At 38.4% G+C, this 22,693-nt stretch overlaps 1 protein-coding gene across 1 annotated transcript in view; it reads left to right on the plus strand.

The window, feature by feature from the left end:
- Positions 1–22,693, plus strand: part of PKP2 (plakophilin 2) — an 83,361-nt gene that overhangs the window by 6,216 nt on the left and 54,452 nt on the right. Inside the window, exons 2-4 of the mRNA XM_012641050.1 lie at positions 6,817–6,929; positions 7,291–7,991; positions 13,149–13,284. Coding sequence (XP_012496504.1) covers positions 6,817–6,929; positions 7,291–7,991; positions 13,149–13,284 — 950 coding nt within the window. The remainder of the gene's footprint in view (positions 1–6,816; positions 6,930–7,290; positions 7,992–13,148; positions 13,285–22,693) is intronic.

Consider the following 22,693-nt stretch of genomic DNA (forward strand, 5'->3'; position numbering starts at 1 on the left):
GCGGGGAGAATCCCATTAAGATTATTGGATCTTGATTACCTTTTTTCATCGAAAGACAAAAACAAACGAGAACTTTCCTTGAGAGAGAATATGAACTTATTCTAGACCACCAAAACATTACAGATAAATGTACAAGCCATACAGATAATAGAATGGTAATAAATATATATTATCCAAATATAAAATCAACCTTGCCAAAATGAACAAATTCAGCTTCTCTAATAACATAGAAAGTCTACCTATATTCTAGGGGAAGCAACTTTTCTTCCTCTTCATATACCCAGAATGACAGAGGAACAATAGAAAATATTTGAGCAGCTTCCATCCACCGCACGATAACAGCAAATATGCCACTACCATCTTCACATTTTGGCTCCACTCTGGTGAGCCACAGAATAGATGTCTGCCTGCAGAATTCAGTGCAAACTGAATTTGTGTAACTAGGGTATTTCAAATGTTAAGCATTCTGACTAATCAACAATTAACTTGTCAAGTGCTGAAGCTGGCTTATACTAGAAGTGGCAAGGTAAGATACGATTCTTTCTGTCAAAGAGGTAAACATCTCCATGGAAGATAATATAACCTCTTCCTGCTTTCATCTGGCCCCACTCCAGTCCGTTCTCCACAGAGCTACTAGGGAATGAACTTTCTAAAATCTCATTGCATCATTTCCCGATTAAAATTCCTTCAGTTCCTCGATGTTATCTGCAGGAGTAAAATTCTTATTCAGCATGGCATTCCAAGTCCTGCATGATCTGAGGCCTGCAGCTTCTCAGACTTCATCCGTATCTCAGCTACCCCTGCTCTCCAGCAAACACAGGCTGCAGTTTATCTTGCTTGGTTCTCCTCCCTTCCCCCAGCTGCTCCCTTCTCTTTGGCCTGTTAACTCTTACATGCCCCTCAAAACTCAGTTCAGTTGTGTCACCTTATAGGCAGCCTTCCCTCACCCCTCTCCTCTGCCTCATATTGTAGAGGGAGATCTTGAATGCAAGTTAAAGAATTTGATAATTGTGAGTCACAGATGTTTCAGCACCGGAGAAACGTGAAAAGTGCAGAGGTTTTGTGAAAATACATTTGGCGCATTTGGTAGATTTAAAGTAGGGACAGTAGTTTGAATCAATTGGGAGTGGTTAGTCCTGACAAGGAAGAGACTGTGCCCCATGTGGCCTTCTGGATCCTAGAGTGCAGCCTTTTGACTGAATCCAAACTTCACAGAACAAATCCTTTTAATAACAAATCCTTTTAGTAAAGGGATTTGTTCTGTGAAGTTTGGATTCGGTTGAGGGGCTGCACTTGGGGATCTGGAGGGCCACATGTGGCCTCGAGCCCACAGTTCCCCCCTCTGGTTGCTGGGGGAATAAAATGACTTGAGAGTCATTACAAAGAAAACCCGTTGTGAGTTTTTTAAAGCAAAAAGTAATTTGTGAGTTCTATAAATTTATCTTTTTGACATCATTTTGAATATAATGTGATGTTTGTCATTGCCGTTCTAAAGTCTCATAAGTAATCGTTATGGGCTCAGCAAATGAATTGGCAGGAATATCAAAGCAAGGAGACAATGTTACAAATTAATAGATTTGGACACTTCCAGGATATATCTATTTAATACTTCACGAGGCTGCTAAATTACCAGTTTATAATCACAAATTCCAACACCTCAAACAAAATATGACATAGACACCTGTGCTATAAAAGAGCCTTTTAAAATGTATTTTTGTGGTTATCTAGAGCAGTATTTTGAGAATTGTCCCAAAAATGCCATAAACTGGTATATCTAAAGGATAGTTCTCAGACTGTTTAGGGAGCTTCTGGAAAATGAGGACTTCCAGTGGCTGGTATATATTATGTGAGTGATAACAGTGAGTAGTCAGCCACACACTGGCACAAAGAGTGTGTGGCCCACTCTTCTAGGAGAGCTATTCAACTTTGTAAGCACTCATAACTAGTACTTTCCAGCGTATACCTCAACACCGAGTTGTTTCTCCTAGTCGATTATATGAACCGTGTTAACTCATCACAAGGTACAGCACTGCACAACTTTTTGTTAAATTTTCAATAAAATTTTCAATAAATTTCAATAAATTTCTAATAAAGTTTTAAATTTTATTAGACTTTGATCTGCTTTAAAACAGTTCTTCACCATAGTTTTCTAAACCAACAAAGTCTACTGATTTTTCAGCCTAAGCAAATGCTTACCTGGGCTGTATGCAAGATGTAGAATTGTGGTTTTTATAAATATCTGGTGGTTTTTCTTGGAAAGCAGGAATAGAAGATAAAAGAAGTATTTAAAAAAATATATAAATCCAGGCAAATTAATCCTATGTTATATGCCAACATATGCAAAAAAATCCTTCACCAGCCAGGCGCAGTGGCTCATGCCTGTAATCCTAGCACTCTGGGAGGCCGAGGCAAAAGGATTGTTTGAGCTCAGGAGTTCGAAACCAGCCTGAGCAAGAGCGAGACCCCGTCTCTACTAAAAATAGAAAGAAATTGGCCAAACAACTAAAAATAGAAAAAATTAGTTGGGAATGGTGGCACGTGCCTGTAGTCCCACCTACCTGGGAGGCTGAGGCAGGAGGATCGCTTTAGCCCAGGAGTTTGAGGTTGCTGTGAGCTAGGCTGACGCCATGGCACTCTAGCCCAGGCAAGAGAGTGAGACTCTGTCTCAAAACAAACAAACAAAAAAAACCATATCTCATTTTAGCATATTGTTTTTGTAGAGGAGAAAAGATTTCTTTGCTCATCGGTCTCTAGGGTTATGGCTGAGACCCCTATAACAAAAGACAGATTAACAAGAGAAAAGCATACAAATTTATTTAATATAAGTTTTACATGACATGTCAGCCTTCAGAAATGAAGACCCAAAGAAGCAAAGAAAGCTGTCTATTTTTATAGACAGCCATGCAGAAGTATGATTGGACAAAGGGGGCATGATCTAGGGGTAATAAACTGGGGGAACTTAGAATCTGAACCTGTTTGTTCAGATTCTTCCCTGTGTGACATTCTTTTCTTCCAGGTATAGGGAGGACCCTTCTGGAATGAGGGTTTTATGACCTAATTCAAGGGAAAGTCAGCTTGACTTTATATGGTCTGCTTCAGGGGAAAAAGGGTGAGAGCAAGATGAGGGTGAACTTCCTGCTTCTGTTTCCTCAAATGCCAAGGTGCCATATTTGGGGATGGCCTGTCCTGAAACCCGTCACCTTACCATTTTGAGAGTATTTGGATGTATGCTTTCTCAGACAAACGTCTTTCTCAGAAATTTTGTTAGTAGCTGAAATTATGGAAAACAGGCATCTAAGTGATCTGTCGACACACACAAAAAGTAGTGGAGTGGAGGCTCCAGAGCAAGTCTATAGATTTCTTCCATTTAGGGAAGATACTTACCACCTTTTTAGAAGTAAACAAATCCTTTGAAATAGAGTCACACCTTAATTTTCAGTGTAAGAAAATCTGGATTTTCATGTTATATTTATTTAAAGCAGGATGCACCAGTATGTATAATTTATTTTTGTTTGCTTTCTTCTATTTTCTGAAAAGGACATGGCCAAGTTATTTTATATGCTCGACAGCCATATTATTCTCTGAACAGAAAATAATGGCTTTCCTTAAAGAAGTTAGTTTCCATCCTCATTAGTATTTACCTTTTTTTAAAATTCCATCTAGTCTAAAATTTCTGTAAAATCTTAGAACACAGCTGTTAATTCACCTTTAATCCACCATACTGATTTCAAACTCATGACTGCCTAGGCAAATTAATCAGCATCATCTGTTGTTTGAGATTGGCCATTTAACCAGAGAAACCATCGATTGTGCCAGCCTGCAGGTGGAATGTCAGGAGTCGCATCTTGTATGTGTATTCCACAGGAGAGTCTATGGTTTAAAAAAATCAATCTCATTTATTTCCCTGTTTCCATCTGCCTTGTAGTTACTTTGAGAATCATTAATCCGGTCTCAGTTCATTCATCTAAAACTGAAGAAGAAGCTTCCTTATAAGAACTTATGTTGGCAAATGTAAAGGATTAATATTTACAGATTATTTGGAGTTGTCTAGGTAAACATTCTAAAGGAAAGAGAGAATAATTGTTTTTGGTTCTCATATAAAGAACTATGATAATAATCCCTCCAGGGCGGAATCTAGAGCTCAAACCTGACTATTAAATCTCTGCAATTTAAAGCAAGTAATTGAAGTTTCCCTACTTATAAATAGAGATGATACTAGCCGACTCTGCATCATAGAATATTGTAAAGAAATGTAAAATAATTTGAGCTACTTAAAGGAAAGGTATTGAAATGTGAGGAGTTCATAAAAATTCCTTTAAAAAGCCTTAAAACTCACAGCAACAGCTTGAATGTTTAATATGTGAGTTAAACATATTAATTCAACAAGCCTGATTATAAAACTCACTGATTAATTAGCTATTTGATAGGATATACTGTTTCACTGGGTCCTGTCCAAAGATTCTTATATATTTTAAAAATCTTTGCAGGAATGTCAGTGTAAAGATGGAAGTAGTCCCCTGTTAACTGTTCCTGAATATCTACCTACTCCTGGAAGTAGGGCAAAGGTAACATTGCAGGTGATGGTGGGCTACAGGGGCCCCATTTGCAAAAATTTTTTTTGGATTCCTAAAATTGCATGCTTTCATCATCAGCCATTTTATTGTAGAGTAACAGAAATTAATGGTTCCAGCCTCCATCCATATGTGACCATTAGTATTTTCCCATTCTAGATTGTCCCTGACCTTCGTATATTTAGTTTCCATGTGATCTAAAATTTTGAACATGGATACCCCTAAACTAATTTTTAAAAAGATGGTAAATTCGGTTTCTTATGTGTCAGCTAACAATTTTCTGCCTGGCCACAGCCTCTGTAGAGAAGGCTTGTTTTATTGGGGGTGGGGTAGTTTAAGCACTCTCCCCTACCCTTTCCCCTTTCTCCACATTCCCAGGGCTGAGGGCACCCTGGTCCCTAGAACCTTCAGGATTAGAACCTTTTTGTCCCTGTACCTGTCCTGCTAGCCTCCTTTCCCACACCAGCAGGGCCCTCGGTAGACTGGGGATGTGGATTGGGGAAGAGAGAAGGAACAGTGGGTGCAGAGTTGAGGATTAAGGGTTAGCATGTGCCCGAGCCTCAGCCAGGCATTAAGGGTTGAGTCCTAAGTTCTGACCTAACATTTGCTGCAGGGTCATGGCAAAGAATCCTTTCAAGCTGGGTGCTGTGGTGCACATCAGTAGCCCCAGCTACTCAGAAGGATCACCTGAGCCCAGGAGTTGGAATCCAGCCTGCACAATGTACTGAGACCCCCATCTCTACAAAAAGAATTAAAAAAAAAAAAAAAGATTCCTTTCCCTCATTCAAGGTCCAGGTTTCCAAGCATTCTTTGTCAAGGGGCTAAAAATTAAGGTCTGCCTGACCTTTTGCCAACCCTTGTGGAGAAAACAGGAGATGCCTGTCTTATCTCAACTTCCCTTGTCTTTAGGGTGACAGTTACAAGCCTGCCACTGCCTCCCCGAAGTCCTCCTTGAGGCTTGGAAATTGTTTATCAGCCAGATTGTTTGGCTGCAGGAAATAAGGACACATGTACAAACAAAATTTGGAATGGATTCAGACTTTTTAGTTCTCCAGCAACAACAATTTCCATTCTTCCTCCCCCTCAGAATATCCTGTGAATGTATTGTTAGTCTTTTGAAATTTTTACTTTGTAACAATTTGTTGGAAAAGTATGTTATGTTCCGATTGTATTGGAAAGGAACTGCATGTGTTGTTTTATTCTCAGTATCTTTCATGAGTCTCTGAAGTCTAGAAGAGTTAATTATTCTTTTACCCTCAGATTTCTAAAAGAAACATGACAGAAAAAGGAATTTTGGTTAGGATTAGGGAACTAGAAATTACCTAGGTTTTGGAGATCTTTGATTATTTTGATTAGCTTTTTTTTTTTTGATGAGGCAGTAAAAGATTACAAAAGGGGGAAAAAGCTAAGAGAAGGATAAAGGAGGCAGAAGAGGGACGAAGTGCTGTTTTCCATGGCCCTCCCCTCAAAGAGATGTATTTTAAGATGTATGAGACATGCATTGACTGAGAGTCTCTGTGGGCTCCACGGAGCTGAGTGCTAAGGGTTGCCTCCTGGCAGTGGCAGTGTTTTCGGGAGAGTGGGCTGGCTACTAGACCCCCAAACAAAGGACGAGCCAGATAATTCCACAAAAGCAGTCATTTGTAGAATAGGGGTTGATTTCCTCTCCTGCCTAACTCTCAGATTGCCAAATACCTCAACCCCAGCCTTGGCCGTAAGTGGATTCATGTTTTCTTTGACTGCACTGATCCACCTTGTTGTTTACACAAGCCGTCTTATCTAGTAATGTTGAGTCACCATTATATTTATTGCCTACACCTACTTATTACAAAAAGCTTCTGCGTTCCTGCCCCAGGAACAGAGTTCTCTGACTTGAGAAACTGAACTTTATAGTACAGACCACTTAAACAAAAGAGTGATTCCCAAATTCCTCAGCATGGTGACAGCCAGACATTTTTGGATTTTTGTGAATCCCCTCTCCCTTTATTTTTTTTTTTTTATTTTTGTTTTTTAATTCAACTTTCATTTTGAAAAACTTGTAGAGAATGTTTTGGTAACCTTTGGTCATTTGCCATATCCAAGGGCGGTGGTAAACCAGCATTTAAAAACATTAATATAAATTTAATACTTGTTATTGGCCTTAATTACTTAAATTTAAAAGTTCAATGTACAGTTGTTATACAGTCTGTATGTACTGATTGGCCCACTTATATTCTGAGTTGTTTTCACATTTGCTTGATTGCAGGAAATCTTCACCGAACCAGTAGTGTTCCTGAGTATGTCTACAACCTACACTTGGTTGAAAATGATTTTGTTGGAGGACGTTCCCCTGTTACTAAAACCTATGACGTGCTAAAGGTAGGATATCAAAGAATGTCACCCTAGTTATCAGATTACTGTGAAAACATTTACAGACTTCCTTAGATTGTTTTTTAATGTTTACCTTTCCCACTTATTATTATTTCCTAAGTGAATTTTGAGAAAATTGATTTTGTAAAGGCACCATGGAAAACCAGGGACTTTAAACACAGTCCCTAGTGCCACATCCTAGTTCAAATAAATATGACTGAAGTCAACCAAGTCTTGTTTGAAAAGTGACTACTCAGAAAGGTGCCACCTTCTTATCTGATTCAGAGAAATGGACACCTTGTGTAACAGTCCTCAACAAAGATGAAAACTGATTTATGCCTCATTGAAACTTTATTTCTCTCCTATGCAGGCTGGCACAACTGCCGCCTATGAAAGTCGCTGGGGGAGAGGAAAGGCACAGTACAGTTCACAGAAGTCGGTGGAAGAAAGATCCTTGAGGCAGCCTCTAAGGAGACTTGAGATTTCTCCGGATAGCAGCCCGGAGAGGGCTCATTACTCGCTCAGCGATTACCATTACAGCCAGAGGAGCCAGGCCGGGCCAGCCCTGCGTCACCAAGAGAGCCGGCGGGCCACCCTGCTCATGCCACCGAGATACGCTCGCTCAGAGATCGTGGGGTTCAGCAACAGTGGTGCCACAAACAGGCAGCGCTACTATGACACTTACCACAGACAGTACCAGTATGGATCAGTTAGTGACACGGTTTTTGACAGCGTCCCTGCCAATCCAATGGTGCTCACATACCCCAGGCCGGGGACCAGTCACAGCCTGGGAAATCTCTTGGAGAAGGAGAACTATCTGACGCCAGGGCCTGCCGCCGGGCAGGTGAGGCCACTGGTGCCCCTGCAGCCCGTCACTCAGAACAGGGCCGCCAGATCCTCCTGGCATCAGAGCTCCTTCCACAGCACCCGCACGCTCAGGGAAGCTGGGCCCAGTGTCGCTGTGGATTCCAGCGGGAGGAGAGCGCACATGACCGTGGCCCAGGCAGCGGCAGGGGGAAGTGGGAATATGCTCTCAGCGGAGAGAAGCACTTTCGCCGACTCCCAACTCGGGTGAGTCCCTTTCTGAATCTGCAGCTCAGTCAGTGCCAGCACATTCTGTTCCCACAGCCCTGACAGCGTAAGCTGGCACTTCTGGGGATGGAGAGAAAGGTTTCCAGAGATAAGTGATTAAAATAATGACTTCTCAGGCAGCTGCCTAATTGACGGATCAGCCTATTTATCTCGGGGACAGGGGCCAAGCTACCTGCTCACATGGCAGCTCTGTGGGGAAATGTGACATTGAGTCCATCTGTTCCAGATTAGATGCTGGCTGAAGGGATCCCACTGCTGTATGAAAATCTGCTCTGAACAAGAGCAAACTCCAAAGTAGACCAAGAATGTGCATTTTCTTAATCATTCCTTGAAATAAAGAAAAGAAAAGGTAAAAATGCTTATTCTTAGTGCTAAGCATGGACGTCAGATGCTGTTTTGGTAACTACTACCATAAAAAGACTGAGAACTATGAAAAGGCAGCGATTTCTAGGAGTCTTTCCTTCCTTTGATACCTGGTACCTTTACTTTTTGATTTCCACCATTGGTGATTTGGAGGGTATTTTTTGGCAATATTGAATGATAAAAATGATTTTTAAAGCATTCCTTTCCCTTTCCTGTTTACTTTATGGCTTAATTTAAATTAGTTTTGGAACTTAACCTTTATTCAAGTTTAATACTAGAGTGCAAATTTTGTAAACTGAGTAGGTTACTAAGAGAAAGGTTGAGAAATGGATGAATGATTAAATCAATAACTCTTGAAATGATGATCTAGTGTCATTAGGATAAAATGTTAAATATGTCATCGTTGTTTGGTTGCTAAAGTTGCTTAATGGTACTTGTTACCTCTAATCATCCCTTTAAGTGAAATTGTGCAGCGTACCCATTGACCAGGCAGGCACTGGTGATAAGCTACTTCTCAAGATGTTAGGGCTAATCTAATCTTGAATATAATCTTGAAGCAGGAAATATTTTTTATAAAGTAAAATTCAGCATGAGACTTCTAATTTTTCTTGTAGTAAGATCTTTGGCAATATGAACACACTTATAAAGAGGAAAAAATGTATCAGGTAAGTATTTATGGAGGAAAGAGCTGATAAAGGCTTGTAAATGGATAATTTAAAATTTATGGAATGCCTACTATAGTCTAGGATTTGTGATAGGCACAGTTTTAGCAAAATGATTTTAACAGTAACAAAACTGTCATCCCACCTCCTCCAACAACTGGATGTTTTCTCTTCCTCCATCTCTGTTGCCCCCATGCTTTTTTTTTTCTTTTTGGAAACAGGGTCTGACTCTATCACCTGGCTAGAGTGCAATGGTATCAGCATAGCTCACTGCAGCCTTACACTCGTGGGCTCAAGTGATCCTCCTGCCTCAGCCTCCCAAGTAGCTGGGACTACAGGCCTGCACCACCATGCCTGGATAATTTTTCTTTTTTTTTTTTCAGAGACAGGGTTTCACTCTTGCTCAGGCTGGTCTCGAACTCCTGACCTCAAGCAATCCTCCCACGTCAGACTCCCAAAGTGCTAGGATTGCAGGCATGAGCCACTATACCTGGCCGCCCCCATGCTTCTTAAACGACCCAGTCACTTCCCAGTCTCTCATTAGCCCACTGCAGTAGTGCTTTCACCACACTTTAGAATTATCCTAAGTGTAAGGGAATTTGGACTTACCAAGCATCTGACACTTGCAGGAGCTTTCCATATCTTTATGTTTGCTTGGCCTTCAGAGGTGTAGCCGAATTCTAACATCAGGGGAACCTGCCTGGGGCAGGGCTATGTTGTTAGTAGCAGGAATGCTGGTTACCAGGAGATTGTACACACAAAAAAACTACTGTTTTCTATTTTTATTTTTTACTTTTTTTGTAATGTCTCATTATAAGACATAGTAATATCAAATACCATTATCTCACCAATGGTATTTTACACTGCTTCTTCTTACATTATTTTCATTTACATGGACATCAATTTAACATATTATTTAATAACTAAAGTTAAAAGATTCATTCTGGAGTTTACGTTCAGGGGACAATGAGGCAAGGGAACAAATGTTCTTCCTTATCCTCCAGCCCTAGCCCCAACCCCATCTCTCAGGCCACATTCATGCAGGCTTCACGAAGTGTTTTCTAAAGTGAGTGGGAAAGGAAGCAGGAAGGAAGGAGGAGGGAGAAGGAAGTAAAGGAGGAAAGGTGAAGAGAGAGAGAAAGGGATGGAGGAGAGGAACACTGCAGGAGAACAGAGGAGGAAAGGAATAGCACTAGCTGGGCATGGTGCACAGAGGTTTCACAGAAGTCGTGATATTTGAACTGAGTCTTGAAGAATGGGTAAGAATTAGGTAGAATGATAAGCTTCCTAGAAAAATACAAGGAAATGGCTTGTGAAGAAGGGGCAGTGTTTATGAAGGATTAAAAGTCCCATGTGATTGGAGGGTGGTGCAGATAATCTGGGAAGGGGAAGAAAAGGGGTTGAGGATATCAGGAAATGGAACCAGACTCGGGTCAGAAAGTATGTGTGTTATGGAGTTGAATTTTTTTTTTTTTTTTTTGAGACAGAGTCTTGCTCTGTTGCCTGGGCTAGAGTGCCGTGGCATCAGCCTAGTTCACAGCAACCTTGAATTCCTGGGTTCAAGCGATCCTCCTGCCTCAGCCTGCCAAGTAGCTGGGACTACAGGCATGCGCCACCATACGTGGCTAATTTTTTCTATTTTTGGTAGAGACGGAGTCTCGCTTTTGTTCAGGCTGGTCTCCAACTCCTGAGCTCAAGGGATCTTCCCGCCTCGGCCTCCCAGAGTGCTAGGATTACAGGCATAAGCTACCATGCCCAGCCTTGGTTATTGTGTATTTTCAATGCTTTGCTGCATATTTGTCTTTTTCAGTAAGGATTATTTGCTTCATTCATTTGTTCATTCATTTTGAGATAGGATCTTGCTCCATTAACCAGGCTACAGTGCAGTGGTGTCATCATAGCTCTCTGCAACCTCAAACTCCTGGGCTTAAGAGATCCTCCTGCCTCAGCCTCCCAAAGTAGCTGGGACTATAGGTGCATGCCATGATGCCCAGCTAATTTTTCTATTTTTAGAAGATATGGGGTCTCGCTCTTGCTCAGGCTGGTCTCGAACTCCTGAGTTCAAGCAATCCTCCTGCCTCGGCCTCCCAGTGTTAGGATTACAGGTGTGAGCCACTGTGCCCAGCCTGGAGTTGGGTTTTATAGACAGTAACAAAACAAAATTTATGCCCAGACAGCTATAGCAAACCTTACTGAGGAAGTAAGTTTTCATTTAGTTTAGAATTGTTTTTAGTGATAAAGTGAAGTAGCTTTGGGTCATCTGAGAGTGAATGCAGTGCTTCTTTGTGAATCACATTCAGGAAAATAAAGGATTAGAGTAATGGAATTATTTGTGGGTGTTAGACAGGAAATTCAAATTTTCCTGAGTCATTTATGGCTTATAAGGTGGATTAATGGCTGAATCATTTTTTAAAGCTGCGTGAAACAGAAGGCTATTCTTATATTATGAACAATCTTTCATCAGTTAAAACACCTATAGTGATGGTTGGTAATGACTTAACTTTGCCATTGAGCTTGAGACTTGGAGAGTTTTGATTTCTCTCTAAGGCATCAGAGTCCATGCATACAAAGTATTCCCATCTCTTTTGAAAGATATGTTTACAATATATAAACGAAAATGACTCAAATTCTAGTTTTAATGGTTAATAGCCTGCATTTTTTTTTACCAGTTAAAATTAACTCCTGAGGCACATTTTAAAATATGAGATCATTATATAATTCACAGTATAGATGACAGAAGTGTTCTGCTTCCTTTTTAATGCCCTTATACTCATGAGCTAACACTTCTATGTTTGAACAAGTGTTTCAGAAGCAGTAGGTATTAGTTTTTAGTCATGAGGTCCATTACTCCTTATCCCCTCACCTGCGTCACACCCACCCACACGCAAACACACCCTTCACAACACGGCTCACACTCACATCTGTACACATATGCATATATTAGTGGGTTTGCCTGATAGAAAAGAGAATTTAATTTACTCGCTGTGCTTGCTAGCAAATATAAAACACCTTCCCAGGATGTCTTCAGTGTCTCCATTAACTGGAATGAGTCAAATGTAACCCTCTTTGAGCCAAAGAAGCGTCTAGATTACTTTTTGACCATGGTCTTAAGACATTGCCATCCTGATTAGGCTTCTCTGAGGCAGTGCCTACAGGAGCCCCAATGTGCTAGCATCCACCTTGACAAAAGACTGCCTAACTCAGTCACCTTCCACGCAGAAATAAAAGGGGAGGAAAAAACACAGTTCAATGAGGCATTTGGGAGTTATCATTTTTTACAAGTGGCAATTTTATTTGTCCTCTATAAATTATCCTCTCTGTGTCAAACTGCATCAGACTTCATCATCACTTGCAATTAATAAAGGACAAAAAAAGTCTGCTATTAGGATAGACAAAGGGAATGTCATTATAGCGACAAAGCAAATGGTAACAGAATATATTTGTTTTACTTAAGAAAAAACATATTTATAATTGCATTTAATTATTATTTTTCCTAATGTATTCTATCACACCAGCATGACTTACTTTAACAAAACAAAACTCAGTTTTCCTGACTTTCACTGTTTATATACTATTACATGTATTAAATAAGAACATTTTAGAATGCTTATATTTTTAACGCATTTTCAGGTGAGATAACAGATTCTGAGCAGCTTTGAGAAAAATCTAATGACTTTTGAGAGATGTTTCCTCTATAGGTGTGACATTATCAGGGTAGAAATAATTTTTAGTTTCTGTGAACAAATTTCTTTTAAATTCCATCTAAAAAGTTTTACTGTCCTTTTAAAGACACTTTTTAAGGTGTAATTATTATACTATACACATTTATCTTAAAAAAAGAGTTCAGTACTTTTCTTTGGTATATGTTATGATTCTGTTTTATTCAGTGACATCTTCAGAGGCTAGTCTGATCAGAGCTGGAGTATTTCTGCCACTGTCTTCCTGTACCTTCTGACCTCAGGTGCTGATTTTTTTTTTTGGCTGAAGAAAAGCCAAAGCTCAGATGTTCTAGGTGCTCCCCAAGGTTAGCTGCGTCATCTCTGGAGGATCAAGTTGGTAGGCAGGAGGGAGCAGGTTTGGCATCTTGCTGAATCTGTGACTGTTTGTCCAGGAATGCAGACATGGAGATGACCCTGGAGCGAGCAGTAAATATGCTTGATGCAGACCACACGCCACCATCCAGGATTTGTGCTGCAGCGACTTTCATCCAGCATGAGTGCTTCCAGAAATCTGAAGCTCGGAAAAGGGTGAGTGTCTTCTGAAGTCCAATGTAAAACCCAGTATAGTTTCACATCTGTTGTGGTGACCCTGCATTCTGAAACCAATGATTTGAATATTTGAAAAACCTTCGTTGAATTAGCTGGGCGTAGTGGTGCACGTCTGTAGTCCCAGCTACTCAGGAGGCTGAGGCAGGAGGATCGCTTGAGCCCAGGAGTTGGAGGTTGCTATGAGCTAGGCCGACACCACGGCACTGTAGCCTGGGCAGCAAGCAGAGTGAGACTCTATCTCAAAAAAAAAAAAAAAAAAAAGTCTTCATTGACTTTTTTCATTTAAAAGGAAATATACACTCATTTCCAAAAATATTTCCTGCAATTCAGAAATTTAGAAAGTAAGTCACTACACACACTTCCCCCTTCATTGCCTGTCCCCCAACTCTCCATTTAGAACCATCCCAGAGGCAATTGTTGTCAAGTCTACGTACTTTGAGATTTTTGTGAAAGAGAGCAAGTTAGTTTTAGGCCATTATTTTCTATGTTTAAAAAAAAATATGAAATATAGCAATGTTTTAGAACTTTTTTCCATAAATTATTTCATTAACACGTAGTAACAATTGTTCAGTGAATAGTTTTGTACATACATCTTTTGACACTTCCCCAAGTGTTCCTATAGGACAGATCCGTAGAGATGGAATCAATGGGTTACTTTACGTTTGTTTTTAAAAATGATACATTTGGTGTGGGTGTAGTGGGGAATCATAGTTCCAAAAGGTGTTCAGTGAAAAGTAAGTCTCTCCCACCCCACACTCTAGCCAATACCTTCCCTCTCCCCCCCCAGTCAATTTTGGAGTATCTTTCTGCACATAGAAGTAATTGTTGGAAGAGTTGGTTAAGTGTCGTTTTTTTTTTTGGAGACAGAGTCTCGCTCTGTTGCCTGGGCTAGAGCTCTGTGGTGTCAGCCCAGCTCACAGCAACCTCAAACTCCTGGGTTTAAGCAATCCTTCCGCCTCAGCCTCGCAGAATGCTAGGATTACAGGTGTGAGCCACCACACCCAGCCTGTCCTTTTTTGTTTAAAACAAAATCACAATGGTAGTGTATTGCTTATAGTACTTTATTTTTTAATATTGTGTCTTGGAAATCATCAGTATATATTAGCCCTATCTCATTCTTTAAGACTGTTGCATAGATTTCTATTATCTAAATGTACCAGCTTTGTTGGTTCAGTTTTTAACAACTTTATTGAGGGAAAATTTGACAGTTTTGACATACGTTTTGATACCGCAAAACCATTAACATAATGACCAAACCCATTACCTCCAGAGTTTTCTTGTACCCCATGGTAATCTGTATGTGCACCTCTCCCCAGTCTACTTTCGTCCTCCTAACACCACCAGTGATCTGCTTTCTGTCACTATACATTAGATTGAATTTTCTAGATTTTTTTTTTTTTCCAGAGACAAAGTCTCGCTCTGCTGCGCAGGCTGGAGTGCAGATCATAGCCCACTGCAGCCTTGAACTCCTAGGCTCCTGTCACAGCTAGAGTAGCTGAGACTATAGGCACACACTGCCATACCAGCTAATTTTTTATTTTTTGTAGAGATGGGGTCTAGGCTGTTCTCAAACGCCTGGCCTCAAGCAATTCTCCTGCCTTGGCCTCCTAAAGTGCTGGGATCACATGTGCGAGCCATCACACCCAGCTGAATTTTCTAGAATTTTATGTATGTGGAATCATATAGTATATATGCCTTTTGTGTCTGGTCTCTTTTGCTCAGGTTAACTCTTTTGAGATTCATCCATGTTGTATGTATCAAAAGTTTTGGCTCTTACAAATAAAACAAGTCAACATTTGTGTACAAGTCTTTGTGTAGACATATGCTTTCATTTTTTCTGGGTAAATACCTAGGAGTGGAATACCTGGATGGTATGGTAGGTGTACATTTGACTTTTTAAGAAACTGCAAAACCGTTTTATGCATTAGCTATGCCATTTTATGTCCCCACCAGCAATTTGTGAGAGTTCCAGTCCTACATCCTAACACTTGATATAGTCAGCCGTAATTTTAGCCTGTAAGTTTGTAGCAATATTTCATTGTGGTTTTAATTTGCATTTCCTCAATGACTAATGAAAGTTGAACATCTTTTTATGTGCTTATTTGCCATCTATTTGTTGTCTTTGATGAAATGTGTGTTCAATTCTTTCGCCCATTTTTCATTTCATTTTTTGTTTTTTATTATTGAATTGTGAAAGTTCTTTATGTATTCTGGATTCAAGCCCTTTTTCACACATATGATTTAGAAATATTTTCTTCCACTTGTGCTTTGTCTTTTTATTCTCTTAATAGTTTTTCATTTTAATGGAGTCTTAATTTATTACTTTTTTTTCTTTATGAATGATGTTTTCCATGGTGTATCCAAGAAATCTTTCCCAACTCCAGGTTTAGAAGATAATCTCCTATATTTTCTTCTAGAAGTTTTATAAGTGTTATAGTTGGCCTATGGTCCATTTGGGGTTAATTTTTTATATATTATGAGATGTGGACTGAAGTTTTGTGGGGTTTTTTTGTGTATGTAAATTCCATTGTTCAGGTTCCATTTGTTAAACAGACTTTACTTTCACTACTCAATTGTCTTTGTACCTTTGTTGAAAAGGAATTGATTGTGTATGTGTGAGTCTATTTCTGGACTGCTTATTCCATTGATCTATTTGTCTATTTTTATGCAAATAACACACTGTCTTGATTACTATAGTTTTATAATAAGTCCTGCAATTAGGTAATATTAGTCCTCCTATTTTATTCTTTTGCAAAGTTGTTTTGGCTCTTCTATGATTTTTGCAGTTACATTTGAATTTTAGAATCAGCCTGTCAATTTCCAAAATAAAAAGGAATTGTTTGAGTGAGATTGCATTGACTCTATAGGTCAACATAGAGAAAGTTGACATCTTACCAATGTCGAGTCTTCTGACCCATGACCATGGTATAGCTCACCATTTATTTAGGTCTTCTTTGATTTCTCTCAGCAATATTTGTAGTTTTTACTCTTGAGGTTTTTTATGTCTTTTGTCAGATTTATCCCTGTTTATATTTCTAGATGCTTTTATAAATGGTACTTTTTTAATTTCAATTTTTAATTGTTCATTGCTAGTATATAGAAAGACAATTGATTTTTCTATATTGATCTTGTATCCTAAGATATTACTAAATTCACTTATTAGTTCTAGTAGCACTTTTGAAGATTCCATTAGATTTTCTGCCATCTGTGAATAAAGACATTTGGTTTCTTCCTTCCAAATCTGGATGCCTTATCATTTTCTTTTTCTTTTCTTTTTTTTCTTTTTGTACTGACTAGCACCTCCCCTACAATCTTGAAAAGAAGTGGTGAGGGTGGGCATGTTATCCTGTTCCTGATCATAAGGGGAAAGTATTTAGTCTTTCTTTCACCATTAAAATGGTGCTACCTGTAGATTTTTTATAAATGACCGTATCAAGTTGAAGAATTTCCCTTCTACTTTTAATTTAATGGAGTTTTTTTAAAAATCAGGAATGGATGTGGATTTTTGTCAATTGCTTTTTATGCATTGAAACGTTTCTGTGGTTTTCTACTTTAATTTTGCTATTGTAATAAATAACCTTGATTGATTTTAAAATACTGTCCTATTCTTGGGATAAACCTCACTTGATTATGATGTACTGTCACATTTTCATTTTTGAATTACATTTGCAAAATTTTGTTAAGAAATTTTGCAACTGTATTTGTAAAAGATACAATCTGTGATTTTCTTTTTCTGTAATGTCTTTGTATGATTTGGGGATGAGGGTAATACTAGCCTCATAGAATGAATTGGGAAGTATTCCCTTCTCTTCAATTTTCTGAAAGAGTTTGGTTAGAATTAGTATTATTTCTTCCTTAAATGTTTGGTAGAATTCACCATTGAAGCCATGTGTATCTGAAGTTTACTTTTGTGAGAAAATTCTTAACTACAAATTCAATTTCTTTAATTGATACAGGGCTATTTGGGCTAACAATTTCTTGGTTAGTGAGCTTTGGTAGTTTGTGTCTTTCAAGAGATTTGTCTATTTCATCTAAGTTGTTCCAGTGCTCTTCATTTCTTTGTCGAGATGCCGTCATTTACCATTTCCCTTTCCCTTAAGAATTTTTTTTAACATTTATTTTAGTGCAGAATTGCTGGTGATGAACTATTTCAGCTTTTGCATGTCTGAAACAGAATTTCATCTTTGCTTTTGAAAGGTATTTTCACTGGTTATAGAATTCTAGGTCGACAATTTTTAAATATCAGTACTTGAAAGTGTTGCTCCACTGTCTCACACTTTCATTGTTTCAGACAAGAAATCTCCTGCCATTTTTATCTTTGTTCCTCTGTACATAATGTGCCTTTTCCTCCCACTTCTGCCTTTAAGATTTTGTTTATCACTAGTGTTGAGTAATTTGGTCACATGTGCCTTAGTGTAGTTTTTCTTGTTTCTTGTGCTTGGGGATTCATTGAGCTTCTTAGATTTGTGAATTTCTACTTTTCATCAAATTTAGAAATTTTTCAACCATTAGTTCTTCACATATTTTTATTCTGTTCCACCTTTGGAAACTACGGTTACACACATCTTAGACTGCTTGAGATCTTTTTTTTTTTTTTTAAGTCTTTTTTCTCTGTTTCTTTTTGGATAAGTTCAATTGCTATGCTTTAAATTTGCTAATCTTTTCTTCAGCAATGTTTAATATATCATTAATCTCATTCAGTGTATTTTTTAATTTCATACATTATAGTTTTCATTATTAAAAGTTAGATTTGAGTATTTTTTCATATCTTCTGTGTTTCTACTTAACAAGTTCCATTTTTGCTCAAGATTTTTGAACATATGGAAAACAGTTAAAATTGCTGTCTTAACGTCCTGGTCTACTAATTCTAATATCTGTATCTATTCTAGGTAGTTTTTGATTGATTGGTGTTTCTCCACATCATGGGTGATATTTTTCTTCTTCTTTGAAAGTTTTTATTGGATCCCAGGCATTGTGAATTTTATCTTGTCGTAGACTGGATATTTTTATACTTCTGTAAATATTATTGTGCTTTGCCCTGGGATGCAGTTAAGTTACTTGGAAACAGTTTGATCCTTTCAAATCCTACTTCTAAAATTTGTTAGGTGGAACCAGAGCAGCAAGTATTCCAAAGTTAATTAGACCCTACTTTTTAAAGCAAGACACTTCTGAGAACTCTACCCTAATGTACTATGAATTTTGAGCTTTTCCTGGCTCTTCAGGCTGACTGGTGAGAATAGTCACTATTCTTGGACCTGTGTGAACGTGAGGAGCTGTTCCCTTAAATCCTTTTGGGTGGTTATTTCCTGGGCCTCAGGCAGTTTCCTTACACACATGCACTAATTAATACTCTACTGAATATTAGAGGGAGACCCTCTGCAGATCTCAGGTGTTCTCTTTCTATGCAGCTCTTCTCTTTGGTACTCTTTTCTGCAAACACTAGCCCCTTTGATCTCTCAGACTCTTGAGTTCTGTGTCCTCAACTCTGCCTATTGAATTCCACTTAGATTTTTCTCTCTCTGCCCCATAGCCTGGGAACTCTCTCAAGGCAGTGATCAGAGGCTGTAGCAGGACTCACCTTGCTTGTTTTCTATCTCTAAGGGATCACTATCCATCATTTACTCATATCCAGTTCTTGAAATCATTGTATGTTTTGTTCAGTTTTTTAATTGTTTCCGGCAGTAGGTAAGTTGACTGCTTATTACTGTTGAGTCATTTTTAATTTTAATAAATAACTTCCTGATAAACCCTCCCCAAAATTGTTCAAATTTACACTCCTAATATCAAAGTGCCCATTTCTATGTGCCATTACTACCACAAGATATTATTCTTTTGTTTTTGTTTTTCTGATAAGCAAAAAATGGCATCTCATGATAGTAGAAATTTTCTTATATTCTGAAATCAAGGCCATTAGTTTAGTTTAATCAAACAGAGTTACAGAGAAAAATCTTTTTAAAAATTATATAAATATACTTATAGACACTTTTATAAAGTTTTTCATTATCTTTCATGCATAAACTATGCCCATTAGGTATCATCTGCCATTTTAGTTTTTTTAAAGTAGAGTGAGAACTTAATGGCACTAATTGATTGGATTAAATGATTCTAGATTTTACATGTTCCCTAGTCTCTTACATTAATTTCATCCACAGCTAATTAGAGTGTTTTTAAGCTTTTTAAGGTTACAAAGTTTTTTCCAAAGCATTCAGATTAATTTCCAGAGAAATACAAACTCTTTCCATACTTATATTTTATCCATTTACAGAATAGGTAAATAAATTACATAATTATAACAACAAATGCAGTTGACATAAATGCATTGGGAAACCAACCTAAGTTACTGTTGGTAAACATGTAACTCAACTAGTAGAAATAGGAGTGCAGAGGCCCACATGGAATAACCTACCAGCTTTAATGGTGTTCTGGGAATCAAGTAGGTTTCACAGAGGGTAAAGAGAATGCGGTTGGTTAACCCTGCAGATCAGTTAAGTAGAAGTCAAACAAAAGAGTTTGTACTGGTTTTTTTCACCTCTATTTCTTCAATCAGTCATGAAGTGGAGCATCTTTTGGTGTATTTTTTGACCTTGTATTTCTTCAGTTAATTGTCATTTTTTTATCCATTGTGTATTTTTTCTACTAAGATGTGTGTCTCTTAATGATTTGTAGGAGTTCTTTACTTATTATGTGTATTAATCCATTGTTACATGTGTGGCAAATACGTAACAATGCTTTATTTTTGTTGTTGTTCTTTAACTTTGCTTATGGTGTCTTTCATCATGAAGGATTTAAAAATTCTTACAAAGTCAAATTTGTCTATTTTTCTTCATGGTATCTGTATTTGAAGTGTTGCTTTAAAGACCTGTCCCCACATCTAGATTGCTTTTGATTTCAAAAATTGTATATTTACTGAGTATTTCTCAATGATCCTTTGCCTATATGTTTGTTCCATGGGAAGAATAAGTAAGGATTTTTAAAGATATTTGCTAATAATGAACCTTCTTTTATACATATAGGTGAAGTGAACTGGGCTAAAAATTGGTCCTTCAGAGCTAGTCAGATAAATGTTTAAATCTTATTTTTTTCCCCAGTTTTCAAAAACTTGGTGTTATTATGTGTACTTGCATTTTGTAATATGGAATTACTTGAATCTTTCTTTTGTTACCTGAATTGGGCTAGATTTCCACTATATCTTAAATTACTAATTTGATTACAAATATCATTTTGCTTACACATAGAATTGAAGCTGTGCTTGCCGACTTTTATTCAGAGATAAGTTAGACAAAGACTGGTTTTGAGAATAATGAAACATGAAAATTATATACAAAGCTAAAAACAGATATGCTTTGTAGAGAATCTAAGAATTATAATGTTGTAACCCAAGAACATTCACAGAGTTCTACTTATATTAAGCATGGTGCTATAGTTTTTGAATTTATATATGAAAGACAATTATAATCTAGATATAAAGATCAAAATTTTAAATCATAAAGCCAGTGGCAAATTTTCAGTTCTCATTTTATTTGATTAGAACTCTTAGTGTTTGACACTGTTGATCCCTCCCTCCTTTTTCAACACTTTCTTCTTTTGGCCCACAGTCTCCTGGTTCTTTGTCCATCTCTCTGGCTCCTCCAAGTTTCCTCTGTGAACAATTTATCCTCTACCTGTCCTTTAAACATTCACATTCCTTAGATGCTTTCCCCAGGACTTTTCTTATGTGACACCATCTCCTGACCTGCCTCATCCACTCCCCTGGTTTCATTTGTGATCTAGATACTGATGACTCCCAATCTCCAGCCCACATCTCTCCCCTGAGTTCTAAACCACGTGCCCATCAATTTCCTGGATGTCTCCACTGAACTTAACATGAGCTTATCCAAAAACAAACACATTGTCTTCTTTTATTCTCTACTCCCCAACCTTTCTTTTAAACTTGTTCTTCCTGCTGGGTTGGGAGGCAGGACGCTGATGGTTTGAGCACAGACTTTCAAAAGTCACTTAGAGCTGAGTTTGAATCTGAGCACCCTAATTACATGAGTGCCCTTGGGCAAGATATTTTACCTCTCTCAGTCTCAGCTTTCTTACCTATAAAGTGGAAATGGTAGTTCTGCAAAGAGTTGTAAGAATGCAATCAGATAATTGTACAGCACCTGCCCCAAGGTAATAACTCAGAGCATATTATTTCCTCTGTCAGCAAATGATAGTTCACCCAGGTAGTTTGATGCCAAAACTTGAACAGAGTCTTTGGACTTTCTTTTTTCCTTATCTCTCATATTCACTCAGTCCTCTATTAATGTTACTCCTAAAAGTATCTTGTATCTACCCATATCTTTCCCTCCCTACTCAGTGCCACTATCCTGGTCCTGTCACCATCATCTGTTAATATAGCCATCCCCTGATTTAATATCCCTGACTCCATTCTTATCCATTCCTAATACAATCTCTTCACAACCCCCAGGGAGAACTTTTCAATAACTGCCCCTCTTGCCTGCAGGATAAAAGACAAGTCCCTTAATTTAGTCTATAATACCCTTCTTAAAATGGTCTCATTTCTGAGTATGCTTCATGTCTCATTACCAAAGTAATGACTGCCATAAATGTCTTGCAGAATCTTACATAAAAATAATTCAGGCTGGGCATGGTGACGCGCCTGTAGTCCCAGCTACTTGGGAGGCTAAGGCAAGAGAATCGCTTGAGCCCAGGAGTTTGAATCCAGCCTGGGCAACAACATCACAAGAACCCATCTCTAAAAAACAAACTAAATTTGTTATAAGAAATTTGAGAAATTAACACAAAAAGAAAATGCACCCATAATTGATAATCCCACCATTGTCAGCATTTTGGTATTGTTCTCTAACGTGTGTGTGTGTGTGTGTGTGTGTGTGTGTATAAAGAAATAGGGGTTTCGCTCTGTTGCCCAAGCTGGAGTGCAGTGGCACAATCATAGCTTACTGCAGCCTTGAACTCATGGTCCAGCGGTCCTCCTGCCCTCAGCCTCCTTTGTAGCTGGGACTACAGGTACATGCCACTGCACCCAGCTAATTTTTTTTTTCAGAGATGGGGTCTCACTATGTTGCCCAGGCTGGTCTTGAACTCCTGGTCTCAAGCAACCCTCTCACCTCAGCCTCCAAAAGTGCTGGGATTATAGTTGTAAGCCACTACACCTGGCATTGTTCTCTAATTTTTTTTTCTTTTTTTTTGAGGCAGAGTCTCTGTTGCCCAGGCTAGAGTGGCATGGTGTTTAGCCTAGCTCACAGCAACCTCAAACTCCTGGGCTTAAGAGATCCTCCTGCCTCAGCCTCCCAAGTAGCTAGGACTACAGGTGTGCACCACCATGCCTGGCTAATATTTTCTATTTTTTTAATTGCCTGGCTAATTTCTTTCTATTTTT

The sequence above is a fragment of the Propithecus coquereli genome, unplaced genomic scaffold (assembly GCF_000956105.1).
Source record: "Propithecus coquereli isolate 6110/MARCELLA unplaced genomic scaffold, Pcoq_1.0 Scaffold16, whole genome shotgun sequence".
NCBI lineage: Eukaryota > Metazoa > Chordata > Mammalia > Primates > Indriidae > Propithecus > Propithecus coquereli.